General features: G+C 50.0%; 1 protein-coding gene across 1 annotated transcript in view; it reads right to left on the reverse strand.

Annotated features, from left to right (window-relative positions):
• Positions 1 to 1,712: 1,712 nt before the first annotated feature.
• Positions 1,713 to 12,914, reverse strand: part of ANTXR1 (ANTXR cell adhesion molecule 1) — a gene marked incomplete at both ends in the record, with an annotated part of 75,551 nt that continues 64,349 nt past the window's right edge. The window contains one exon of the mRNA XM_080634383.1: positions 1,713 to 1,985. Within this exon, the coding sequence (XP_080490509.1) occupies positions 1,713 to 1,985 (273 nt within the window). The remainder of the gene's footprint in view (positions 1,986 to 12,914) is intronic.

The following is a 12,914-nucleotide window of genomic DNA, read 5'->3' on the forward strand; positions in this document are numbered from 1 at the left end:
TGGGACCAGAAGGGTCTTTTTTTGTCTCTTCCCTTTCCTCCTTGAGTATTTTTTCCCTTTTTTCTTTTTTTTTCTCCCTAGAAAAGCTAAAATTCCTATTTATTTCCAACAGCACTGAAAGAAGCACTTGGCAAAGCATTTCTTTATCTGCTGCAAACATACATGCTTATGAGAACCCTTGGGCATTCATAGGACTGCAGCTACAAGGTGGGTTACCAACTTCCATAGAAAGAGGCACGTTGTGAGAACTGATCCTGACGGTCAACGGGGAGCCAGAGCTCTGGCTCAAGTGGTCAAACCTACTTCCATTTGTCACCAAGGCAGGTTGTGCTATAGGAGAACAGCTACGTGTGTGTGCAAACGTTGTGGAATACGGTGGGGGTCCCATGAAGGCGAGGAGAAAGCATGGAGAAATGCAGCCAGTGCATTCCTTGGAAGGCTGATTCCCATCCTGCACGTCCGATGGGTTGAGTTTTGCCTTAGGCAACCACTGCTACTAGAAGTGATGGTGTTGGGAGCTGACAAGAGGGAGGAAGCGCTCTGCATCTCCTTCACTATGAGGTTGGAAGGCGCCTGCTGCTTGTTCAGGAAAGGCAAACAGAATCCAACAATCCACATGGAAACGTTTCTGGGGTGAAAGGATGCAATTTACAGGAAAATCAAGCGCATCAGTGGGAAGCACTTCAAACTGACAGCAGCAAGGAGCCCGAGTGGAATGGGCGCAGGGAGATGGATGCGCCCCTTATGTCCAGGAACTTCCCTTTGGAAAGCAGCATTGAATGGCACTGCTGAATGGCAGAGCCGTTAGCTCAATAGCCAGCATTAGCCTAAACCGAATGCAAAGACTCTTCCGTCAACCATACCTTTCCCAGATTCCCTTCCTCCATTGCCAGGAACTCTCTGTCCCACCGGGAGCGCTGAAGGCCGACCTGTTGCCCGTTATTCCTTGTCCTCAGGGGATGGGGTCCAAGCCTTGTGCCATTCCGCCTGGTTTATTTCCCATGCCATTCCCTAGTGGCGCTCCGTTCCCATTCACCTGCACTTCCACACACCAACATACGCGGATCCAGAGACCTACCCCTGCTCCCATCCAGACCCTCTGAGATGACACCGCCTTCCCTTCTCCAACTCATGGTCCATGGGAACAGTTCTCCTGGGATTTACCAGGTTCCTGTACTTGCAGGCCTGCTGTTGTCATCACCTGCTTGGCAGCTGGGATGTGAGTGGGATGTGAGCAGCTTTCTCTCATACCTTGAGTTCTTGTCCCAGTGCCTTTGTGCAGTAGGTACCTGGGATGGCTGCGCTTGGAAGAGTCTCTTGCAGTTGTCCCCTAGGGAGAATTGCCCTTTCTGGAGAGCTTGCTCTAGTTATCCATTCCTTTTTGCTTCCAATATATCCTGGAATCACCATGGGAAGCGTCGGGGACAAAGAAGGGGCAGAGCCTTGCTGTGATGGAACTCAAGTTCCTCGCCTTGTTCCTGCAGTCTCTCGGCTGCTCTTACTTGATAGTTTGGTGGCACTGATGCACAGGGGATTTGAACAATAACAGAAATCTAAAGGACAAAGACAACCCCGAAATCACCCATTCCAAACCCAATCCAGCTTCCTCTACCCCCCTCCCACCCCCCCCCCGCCGATGGATGTGGTACAGTACTGCTGAAAAAGCCCCTCGGATGCTTGTGGAAGAGATGGGAACAAGGCTGAACCCCCCCTTAGACTGCAGGGCGAGGGGGGGGCCGGGATGGAGGGGGGGCCCTGTTGGGTGGGGGGGCTTGGGGAGGTGGGGGGAGTGGGGGGAGCGTGGAGGAGGGGGATGGGGTGTGTGGGGTGGGGGAGCTGGGTGGAGGGGGGGTGTAGATGGGTGCTGGGGGTGGGGGGGTGTAGATGGGTGCTGGGGGGGGGGATGACGGGGGGTACGCGTTGTTGAGGGGGTATTTGGGGGGGGCCTCTGTGTTCTTCACTCTGGTGAAGTTGATGCAGCGGCCCTGAAAGGGGAGAGAAGAAAGCGGGAGGTCAGTGATGGAGGCAAAAGCATCCCAAGTGAGAGACCTGCATCCCTGTACCAGTTGTGTACCTTGTTCATCTCCAAAGCGGGAGGTCAGTGATGGAGGCAAAAGCATCCCAAGTGAGAGACCTGCATCCCTGTACCAGTTGTGTACCTTGTTCATCTCCAAAGTGGGAGATCAGTGATGGAGGCAAAAGCATCCCAAGTGAGAGACCTGCATCCCTGGTACCAGCTGTGCACCTTGTTCATCTCCAAAGTGGGAGATCAGTGATGGAGGCAAAAGCATCCCAAGTGAGAGACCTGCATCCTTGGTACCAGCTGTGCACCTTGTTCATCTCCAAAGTGGGAGATCAGTGATGGAGGCAAAAGCATCCCAAGTGAGAGACCTGCATGCCTGGTACCAGCTGTGCACCTTGTTCATCTCCAAAGTGGGAGATCAGTGATGCAGGCAACAGCATCCCAGGTGAGAGACCTGCATCCCTGGTACCAATTGTGCACCTTGTTCATCTCCAAAGTGGGAGATCAGTGATGGAGGCAACAGCATCCCAAGTGAGAGACCTGCATCCCTGGTACCAGCTGTGCACCTTGTTCATCTCCTCCTCAGAGATGGATGTTGTAAGAGTAAATCCAAGAGGTTAAACACCAACCACAACTCTTATAGAGGAGGATGAAATCCTCCCATACAGTTTTCTGACCCTGGGATCTTCAAATACTTCACACTGAAGCTGCAGGAACTGGTAAGAGCCAGCTCTTGTCCTGCTCCTATTCTTCAAAGCTGGTGTCTGAGTCAGCATGACCCAGATGCCTCTTGCCAAACCTTGGTCTTAAACACCCACCAGCATGGATCTGGACTTTGCACCTTCGAAGCCTCCCTCTCCTTCAAATACCTGGCTTTTGGGTCTGATTTTGAGCCAATTACCAGGCAAAAGGGGAGATTTCTTTAACTGAGTTGCATTTCTTGCTCCATTCTTCACTAGGGTGTCTTGGACATTCTAGTACTCATAGGAAGCCAATAAACTGCTGTTCTTGCTCTTTGGTGCTAAGCTACAGTTTGTTGTCCATTTTCAAACAAAACCTTTGCCCTCTGAGTTCTTTTTTCCCTTTCTAAGTTCCACCTGCAACCGATCCCACTGTAAATACCCAACTGTCAGGATCAGCACTACTGCATTATGGCTTCATTCTTTCAGATATGAAATCATCCCATCATTCTGAGCCCATGCTTTGCTTTTGGATCCCTGAGTGTGAGCTTATTTTCTGTTTTCCTCTTTCCTCTCCCAAAGTAAATGTTTTGCCTGGTGAAAAACTGCCAAATGGAGCATCCTGTGCAGCATGGAGTAGATCTGTCGGGGTAACAGCATCAGGCATTTTAACCCTCTGTACCTCTATGAAGAGGGACCCACAGTGAACTAAGGGAGATGCTGGTAGAAAAGAGAAGGATTTGACAGGGATGAGAGGAGCTGGTGTGGAAGGGGCTGACACATGGAGTGATGCAGGCAGCTCCTCTCCGAGCGCTCTGCCAGTTCTAGCATCACAGTGTGGATGTGAAGGAGCATGTGTCTGAGCTGAGGACAGTGCAGAGCAGCTGAGTGCAAGCAAAGGGCAGCTAAAGGAAACCAGGACCTCAGAGCTGCATCACGTTGGAGATGAGAGCATCAGCATGGCTCAGCCCCGGCTTCCTGTCAGCAGGGAGAGCCTCTGGTTTCAACTCCAGCTCTCCTCGAGGAATCAGACTCCAGGGCAGAGCATAGACCCACTAAAGGACAGGAATGCACCCATGGGGATGCCCTCCTTGAGGGTTAACTCTCTCAGTTAAGGCTTGTCCCGACAGCAGGACAATTAAAGGGGAAAGGGGGAAGAGGCTTGAGCGCTGCTCATGCACTGTGTGTTAGCGTCTGTGCAGTGGGGACGCGGTCTCCATCCCTTCCATAGGACAAAATGCCAATGCAAAATGAAACTCCTGGGTGGGCAAATCCCTCCGCAGCGTCCCAGTGCCTGGTGCTGCCCAAAGCTGGGCACCAGCTCGCAGGCTGAGGAGGCCTGAAATAAATCACAGCATCCCAGCCTGGTTTGGGTTGGAAAGGACCTTAAAGCTCATCCAGTTCCAATTCCAGCCACGGGCAGGGACCCCTTCCACTGGAGCAGCTTGCTCCAAGCCCCTGTGCCCAACCTGGCCTTGAACACTGCCAGGGATGGGGCATTTACCACTTCTCTCAGCACCCTCAGAACATCCATCCATCCATCCATCCATCCATCCATCCATCCATCCATCCATCCATCCATCCATCCATCCACATCAGTGTCAGCTCCCAGTGCCCCGGGCCCTGTTTGTTCTTTGCGGTGTCTCTGCTTTAACATCATTTTAATGCACTTGGCTGTCATTTTAAGCAGACCCTGTGGGGCAGACCTGCTGAGTGAGGGGAAGTCTGCACCAAGATGAACCAATCCCACTCAGACCCGCACCCCCAGGAATGTTTTCCTTGTCCCAGTGCCACGTCTCCTGCAATGCAAACTCAGGCGTTTCAGGCTGTGCCTTGCACTGGGTTTGTTGTCTTTATTTATGTTAAGAATAAGCTAAACCCGCACAGAAAGCAGCAGTCCAGGAATCCCAGCCAGAGAACAAGAAGTTGTGATTGTTTTTGTGTGGAGGGATGCTCTGTCTGGATGCTCCAGGAGTGAGGTTATGGTGCTGCTGATCCAAATGGAACTGAGCACCGCCCTTAGAGCAGTCAGGAGGATGCAGTGAGGCTTTGAAATCGCTGGGATTGGGGCTTGGGGACTAAAAGCAGTGCCATTGTCATAAATGGGTGTTATCAGTTCCTAGCAGTGTATAGCTGCATGGTGTTTACACTAGGGTCTGCAGTCAGCTACGACCTGCAGAGCCTCTGGTCATGAATGACTGCTCATACCCATGGCTGATGGTAACTCCTTTTCCCCAGTAATAGGGTTGCTTTGGAATTAGAGCTGGTTTTCAGTCTCCGCTTGTATCTGCTTTAACATGGGCTTCGTGGACAAGGTTTAAGAAGGAGTTGGCCTGGAATCTGAGCAGGATTAGATGCTTAGATGCAGACCAGACAACCGAAAGCACTGCAGAGCAGACATGAAAGCCAGACCTAACCCAGGGCTAGTACAGCACAGATACCTTTCCCCCATTCCCTTGTGTATTACATGGGTCCAACTTCAGAGTTCAAAGCTTCTTCTCCTTAAACCAGGATGGAGTTGCCTTTTGCTCAGCTCAAGCATGCCATCCCCTATCTATCTCCTCCTATTTCCTTTGCTGCCTGGGTCAGCTGCTCTGCAGTGCTGGCTCCTGGGTTTAAAAAGAGGCACTGGAAAAGATATGATCCTTAATGTATGGGTAATGCAAACCTTCCATAAACAGCATCCTGGGTTACCCTGTTCTTATGAGAAAGAAACAAGAAGAAATCCAGGAATGAGAAGAGAAAGAGGAAGAAAAATGGAAAGAAAGAGACAAAAAGCTGTGATTTGATGCCTGATTCTGACTCAAATAAAAGCTTTTGGGAGGGACTGGCCAAATGAATAAGAGGCAAACATTTAATCTATTCAATACCGGGACGGTTACCACTGGTGTCTGCAAAGAGATGATTTACAACCTGTAGCTACTTTACAAGCAAAGCACATACGTGGATGTGAGAAACTAATGCTAAATGCTCCAAGCCAAGCCCTCCTTCCCAAGGACCCTGAGTGCTCAAGTTGAACCCAGTCCAGGGATGAAGCTTCCAAAGACACCTGCGAGGATGATGAAGAGGAGGAATACGGATGGAGGCAGTAACCTGGCCCTCTGCCTGTCCACAGCCTGCAAGAGCCAAGTGGCACAGAGAAACCCTGCAGCAGCCAATGTGGTTGGGATGCCTTCCCATGAAAGTGGTCCTTGCTTAGGGTACTTCATGTGTCCCTTTGTGCCTGCATAAAGGTGCTACTGGGAAAGGACCAGGGTGAGAATCATCAGTATCTGCTTCCCACCAATGTGTTAGCATTTGGGATCAGCACTGGTTGGGTTCCCAGTGGGTTTTGCTGCTCTGAATCCCATCAAGGAACCCCCCACATCCCAGGTGGCTTCCATGAGCTTGAAATCTCCCTGTCTGCAAGGCCTGGGCTGCTTTTAAATCACACAGGAGTGTCTGGAGACAGCGTTGGGGACCTGTAGAGTAGCTTCCGGGCTTTGTTATCTGGGTCTCTGTGAGCTCAGTGTGTGTGGAGTATGGTGGAAACAGCACCTCACCAGTGATACAGCTACCTCCGTAGCCCTGAGTCACCAAACAGCTATTCACACTGCCTCATTGCGTGATGCAGCATCACTGCAACAGAACCATTCCCATCTGTGCCTCATCACACAGAGCTCATAAGCCATTCCCACGGCATTCCTGCCACCTTGGCCACTTAATAAGTAAGAAATTGGAGGCTTGACCTGGTTTATCCCCAAAATATGAGGAAGACATCCAGTGATGAGATCATCACTCCAACAGGGCTCTAATAACCTGGTCTCTCATGGCAGAGGTAGCACTGAAAGCTATGGACTGTTATGGTTTTACCTAAAAAGAAGGCAAAACCTTGTGGAAAGTGCTGCAGGGTGATAAAGTTTGGAGCAAGATGCAGGCATTCTGCTGGGTCTCAGTGCTGGATTTGACTCCCTAATTCCCAGGAATAGAGCGGTACAAAATGGTGTTTCCTTCTGAAGCCGGTAAGGAGGTGGGATTTGGCCCAGGTAAGTGGTAACCACCTTAACCAACTTAGTGACAAGTAATCTTGCACATGGCCACTGAGCTCCAGTTATAGCAGAGGCAGTTTCCTGCAGTGCAGACAAGCACCCTAAAGTCGGAAAGGTAAAAAGAAGCAATATCCTAACGTTCTTCGATGCCTTCCCATGGGCTGGTCTGTTCAGATGTTGAAGCAAGGGGTTGTATTTGTAGTTATATGGTCCTGTTCTAGTCAAGCAACCCGAGAGGAAACTGAACACCATGAAGTATTGCAGCTTTAGCAGAACTTCCATAGAATCTGGAATAACTAAGAGTTTATTTAGAGTATCAGCTCAGTCATGTTGGCTTATGACTAAAGCTTGCATATACCTACATATATATATATGCGTGTTATGTGTCTATATATGTACATATATAGCTATATGTACTGTGCATCTGAGGGCTCCATGGTACAAAGAGGGTTCTGCCAATTCAACCTCCACTTCAGATCTTACTCATAAGCTTACTCATAACTTCTCATCCATGCCTGGCTCTTCAAACCTGCCACAACCAAGATACTGCCCATTGCTCTGCCACAACCCAGATACTGCCCATTGCTCTGCCACAACCCAGATACTGCCCATTGCTCTGCCACAACCCAGATACTGCCCATTGCTCTGCCACAACCCAGATACTGCCCATTGCTCTGCCACCTCTGGTTCTTGCTATCATCTCTAACTACATTCTGCAGGGCTTACCCAGCTGGGGAAACTTCTGTAAAGAAAACATAGAGCAAACTCCTCCAGGAAGTGGAACAAGATGATAGTGGCTTCAACCGTGCCAAATCTGAGCGTGGGAATGAGCTGCATAGCCTCAGCCTTTGGCTTGTGCCAGAGTTCGGGAGCGTGGCTCCTTCAGCGAGGAGCGGGCATTTGCGTGTCAGCAAATAGACCTGATGGCTTTAGCAGGAGCCGCTTTTGGCTGATGGACACTGTGGGATGGGTGTCATTTCCAGGAAGATCTGGTCCCTTTTCCCATTGTCTTTCTGGGAAGAGGTAGCGAGACCTGGAGAAACGGGGAGCGACAGAGCAGAGACACTGCCTCGTGCAGGGCTGGGATCGCTCCTCTGGAGGATGCACAGCAAACTGACCGGGCATGAGGAGGAGAGAGAGAATGGAATAAAACATGAAACAGGTTCTTTTGGCAGCAATAACAGGAACAGTTAACCAGGGGCAGGCATAAACATCCCTCTGGAGAGCAAAGAAGAGCCGGTGGGATCGTGCAGCCTGCAGATATCAGTGATCCTGGAGGGGATTGCTCTGGGTGCAATCTGTCTTTGGGCAAAGACAGGGCATGGTACAGGACACAGCTCATAGAACCATCATCTCCCAGGCTGGTTTGGGTTGGAAGGGACCTTAAAGCTCGCCCAGTTCCAACCTTCTGCCAAGGGACACCTTGCACTAGAGCAGCTTGCTCCAAGCCGGAGCTCACAGCTCTGTCTTATTTAGTGGGAAACAATTCCCATCCCTGCAATCCCTGTTTGCTGGATTTGCCTTGGCTTCTGAGGCAAATCTCTGACCGTTAATGCTAAAGGCATAAGCTTGTCATTCTGGCCAGGGGAAATGTTGCCTGGATAGAGATAGGACTGGGATGCTCCCCGATGAGCTGCCTCCTTCCCAAGCAGAGCTCCAGCAGTGCAGGAGCCAGCTCCATGCTCTGGTTTTACAGCAAGGAGCAGTCTGCAGCAATCCTGTAGGCCGAGGAGGGGATCACTGGGCTTTTGGCTTTGGAGCTGTTAGTTCCAGGAAAAACAGCTAATGTTTAGGTTAACTTTTCCATGGCTATTAATGGAAAACCACACTGCACTAGGATGTGGGAAAGGTTGCAATTTGGGTCTCAAGCACTGCAGCCGGTCAACAGGAATCCCAAGACCATTCGTGTTAGAAAGTCCCTCTGGAGATGATCCAGTGCAGCCCCTGCCAGAGCAGGGCACACAGGAACGTGTCCATGGTGGGTTTGGGATGGCTCCGGAGAGGGAGACTCCACAACCCCCCTGGGCAGCCTGTGCCAGGGCTCTGACACCCTCAATGTAAAGAAGTTCTTGCTCGTGCTGAGGTGACACTTGTTGTGGTTCAGTTTATGGCCATTGCTCCTCATCCTTTCACTGGGCACACTGGGGAGAGTGTGTCCCCATCCTCCTGACACCCTTGGAGATGCACTGATGGGATCCCCTCTCAGTCTGCTCTTCTCCAGACTAACCAGGCCCAGCTCCCGCAATCTCTGCTCATAGGAGAGATGCTCTTATCTTCAAGCTTATACTGAAATATGGCTTAAACAACAGCTCCCTCCTAGTGCCTGTGTGCTTTTGAGTCTGCAGAAGGAAGAATCATTGAGCAAGTAGCAACATAGCAACGTGTAGCTGTGTGTGGGGTGACTTGGGAGTCAACACAACTGGTTTTATTCCCAGGTACGAGAAGGGAACGTGGTCCAGTATTCACAGCAGGGGAAGCTGAAGTTGTACCTCCTGGTTTCTGATCTTTGTTTCAGGAGGAGGTTTCTATCCGCCATGCTGTGGGACGGTGGGGTGTGAAATCAGACACTTGAAAGCTGCATTTCCTTATCTATAAAACAGGCTCCTCATTAAAAATGAGAGAGGATCCAAGGGACTTCCCGGGGTGACCGATTTTGCCCCCGTGGTTTGTGCTGTTCATGCTTCATCAGTAATACCCACTAATGCCATAGTAATACCCAGCCTGTGCCATGTTACATCCGTCTTGGCTACTCCATAATGCAACAGATCTGAGGACTTCAGTGATCTCACTGGAGGTTTGTGTGGCAGAATTTGCTCCTCAGTATCCAGCTATGAACAAAGAATTAAGGCTTTGGGGATGCTTTCATGTCCTTGCTTGGCAGGACCAAGCCCTTCGTGAAAAGGGTCATTAGGATGGGCTGATAAAACTCCTTTGGCTGCACAAAACATCCCCAGTGAAGCCTGAAATCCAGTTAATTTAAGGTTTGGGCATTTCACGGTGATATTAAAGCATGAGTAGAGCATTGAGGGGCAGACGGAGCTTTGGGTTCACAAACAGCACTTTTCTGTCGGGAAGATTCATGCACTTTGGCTGTGAATTTGGCTTATTTCATACTCTGCCTGTTCTGGTTTTATTCAGATCAAGTTTTTATGTCAGCACATGCACATACACACGCATTCTTCCTTTCATAGTAAAAAAGAACCACTGGGATTACTTTAATGGGGACATTTTCATGTATTTCATAGCCTCGTCCTCTTGTCACAGCTGACCACGATCTGTACCAGAACTGCATCACCCAGATCGAACAAGAGCTGAGCTCACATCATTGCACCAGAAACATGCAAAACTCAACAAGGTCTGGAAAAAGCTCCTTTCCCTGCATCTTCATCCCACATTGCACAAGGAAGCTGTGGCTGCCCCATCCCTGGCAGTGTTCAAGGCCAGGTTGGATGTGGCTTGGAGCACCCTGCTCCAGTGGAAGATGTCCTTGCTCATGGCAGGGGTTGGAATTGGATGAGCTTTAAGGTCCCTTCCAACCCAAACCAGTCTGGGATTCTGGGATCCATTACTTTAGGTAGGCTACATCTTTCCACATAAGTACACATGGTTTTGTTCTACTTCTTCTCCACATTTATACCACCTATTCCTCTATTTCGCTTGACAAACACAAAATGGAAACACAATTCTTGCAATGCAATAACGATGAAAACATCATTTGCTCCCAGATTGAGAGCCCCTGGCCAAGTCTGAGCCTGGAACACATTTGAATAATCTCATCAATTCCTGACACAACAATGTTTTCCAAGGAAATGCAGCTTCGGCTTTGAAGACAATCTGATTAGTTGGCTCCTGGGCTTAGTTATTGCCTTGGTCCATTCTCAAAGTGATAAGGTGTCCTAAAAGATAGATATATTTTTACATCACCCCAACGTGATGATGGTTCAGATGTAAAAATAACCCCATTAATGCTGACAAGAATGCAAACCTAGGCTCCTGGGAATGCGAGGAGACCACAGGAATCCCATGTGACTCTGACTTCCTCCCCTTATTGGAACCATCTGTGCCTGTTGGTAACCTCAGGCCACTGCCAGGTTTGACTCCAAAGAAAGTTTCACAACCTTTTAGTGCATCTCAGCCTCTCTCGTGCCCTTCAAAACAGGGCCTGAGCATCCCTCTCCTTTCCTTCTGTTTCGGGAGGAAAGAGGCATCTTTAAAAGCCTTCAGCAAACCAGATCAATGTCCCTACAGGACAAAGCCCCTCTCCAGGTTTCCTGCAGCCCCTTTAGGCACTGGAGCTGCTCTCAGGTCTCCCCTTCAGGAGCCTTCTCTTGTCCAGGCTGACCCAGCCCAGCTCTCTCAGCCTGGCTCCAGAGCAGAGCTGCTCCAGCCCTCGCAGCATCTCCATGGCCTCCTCTGGCCTCTCTCCAACAGCTCTATCCTGTGCTTCTTTATATATATTTCTAGATCTGCACCTTTTGCAGCCCTCGAGCAGGGCATCTCAACCTTGATTAAAGGCTTCAGGGCAAGAACAAACAAGAGGCAAAGAGATTCTTCGAGGTCACGCAGAGGAGGAGGACAGGAATCTAAGCTCCAATACCCACACTATCCACTGCAATGTATATAAACTGCAAACTTATCAGTCACTGCCTTTGAAGCAGGGTTCTATTAGAGACTAAAGGGGACTTCAGGACATCTTTCTTGACAGCATGGATAGTACCTGGGAGGCTGCATGGGCTCCAGCAGGTAAACAGCATTCATTAGACAAGCCAGTGTTTGAAGCTGGATCTGTGTTCCAAGGGGTCTTTCTGAACAGCTCAGCTCATGTGCTGGCAAGGGATAAAGTAACTGATTATAGCAAGGGATTGCTTCTATATGAAAATGATGTAACCCTGGGACTACGTCCAACTCCTTTGCAGGCTCCAAAGCAAACAGAGATGCCTTTCAGTGATTGTTCATCTGGTTTCATTTGGGTATGTTGACCAGTGAGTGAATTAAGGTGCCCATTCGACACCTTTGAGTCTGAAACGTGCTGCCTTCTTTTCTTCAGGGAAGAGAAGGAAAAAGGTATAAATTGCTTCTGAAACAGCTCCTTTTGTAGCTTTCAGGAATATCATATGGTCAAAGCCCCCTGTCTATAAATCTCAGGGTCTGACTATTTATCCATCCTCAGAATGCACCATGTGGTGGGTTCTTCAGCAGATGGCTCCATTCGAGCCTGCTGGTTCCTGTAAGATGCTTTGCTGGTCCCTGCTTCTCTCATTCCCAGGGCACATCCATGCTGTAAGGGCTGCTCCAGCTGGCAACCTGCATGTAGCTGGCAGTGTGGGCATGAGAGCGTGCTGCTGAGTAACTCTGAAGTGCTTATTCAGCTTGAGTTGTGAAGTCTACACCGAGTGGCTACACACGGTGGTATTGAGACCAAGCTTGCTGCTCTGGACCTCCTTGGGGTGGCTGCCAGTGAGAAGGGCAGAGCACCCTCGACTGCCTCCATCCCTGCAGAGGACCTGGATAGGAGCACTGGGATGCAGTCAGGCAGGCAGGAAAAGCTGGGAAAAGCTGCTTTGTGCAGCAATATCTCAAAGCCTTGCATCCGACTGCCTGGAGCTTCCCTTCTTCTGCAGCTGGCAAGGCTGGGTTCACACCAGTGCATCACGGTCTTGACCATCTGGGCCTCCAATTTAAAGCCACTTTAAAGGCTTGGGGTTGTCCGTACCTGCTCTGATGGGCCCCTTTGCTGCCAAGCTGGGCAGAGCTCTCCTTTACCTTTGCTCCCCAATAGAACAGGATCGAATCCAAACTTGCCAATGGACAGCTATGGAAGCCTGCAGCATTGCCACTGAAGATTTTGCAACCTGGTGAGGATCAAGCTTGTCCTTGCTGTGTCCCTGCTCCAAAGGAGCTATTAGGAATCACATGGAGAAGCCACAGGAATTTAGAGCTGAGCTCACCACTGCCAAAACAACTGTTACAGCTCTATCCTGCTGGCAAACCCTACACCAGGAGCACATGGGCTGGGGAGCATCTCAATGGCTGTGTGTGAATGTGCAGGGCTGCCTGGGTGTGAATGTCCTCTGCATTGCTGTCCTTTAGCATCTCCTCCACTAGAATACCTAAATCCAGGCCAAACGGCCTCATTCTGCATGCTAGATGTGTCCATGCTGCCATCCCCATCAGTTCAGCACT

The sequence above is a fragment of the Psittacula echo genome, assembly GCF_963264785.1.
Source record: "Psittacula echo genome assembly, chromosome: 25".
Taxonomy (NCBI): Eukaryota; Metazoa; Chordata; class Aves; order Psittaciformes; family Psittacidae; genus Psittacula; species Psittacula echo.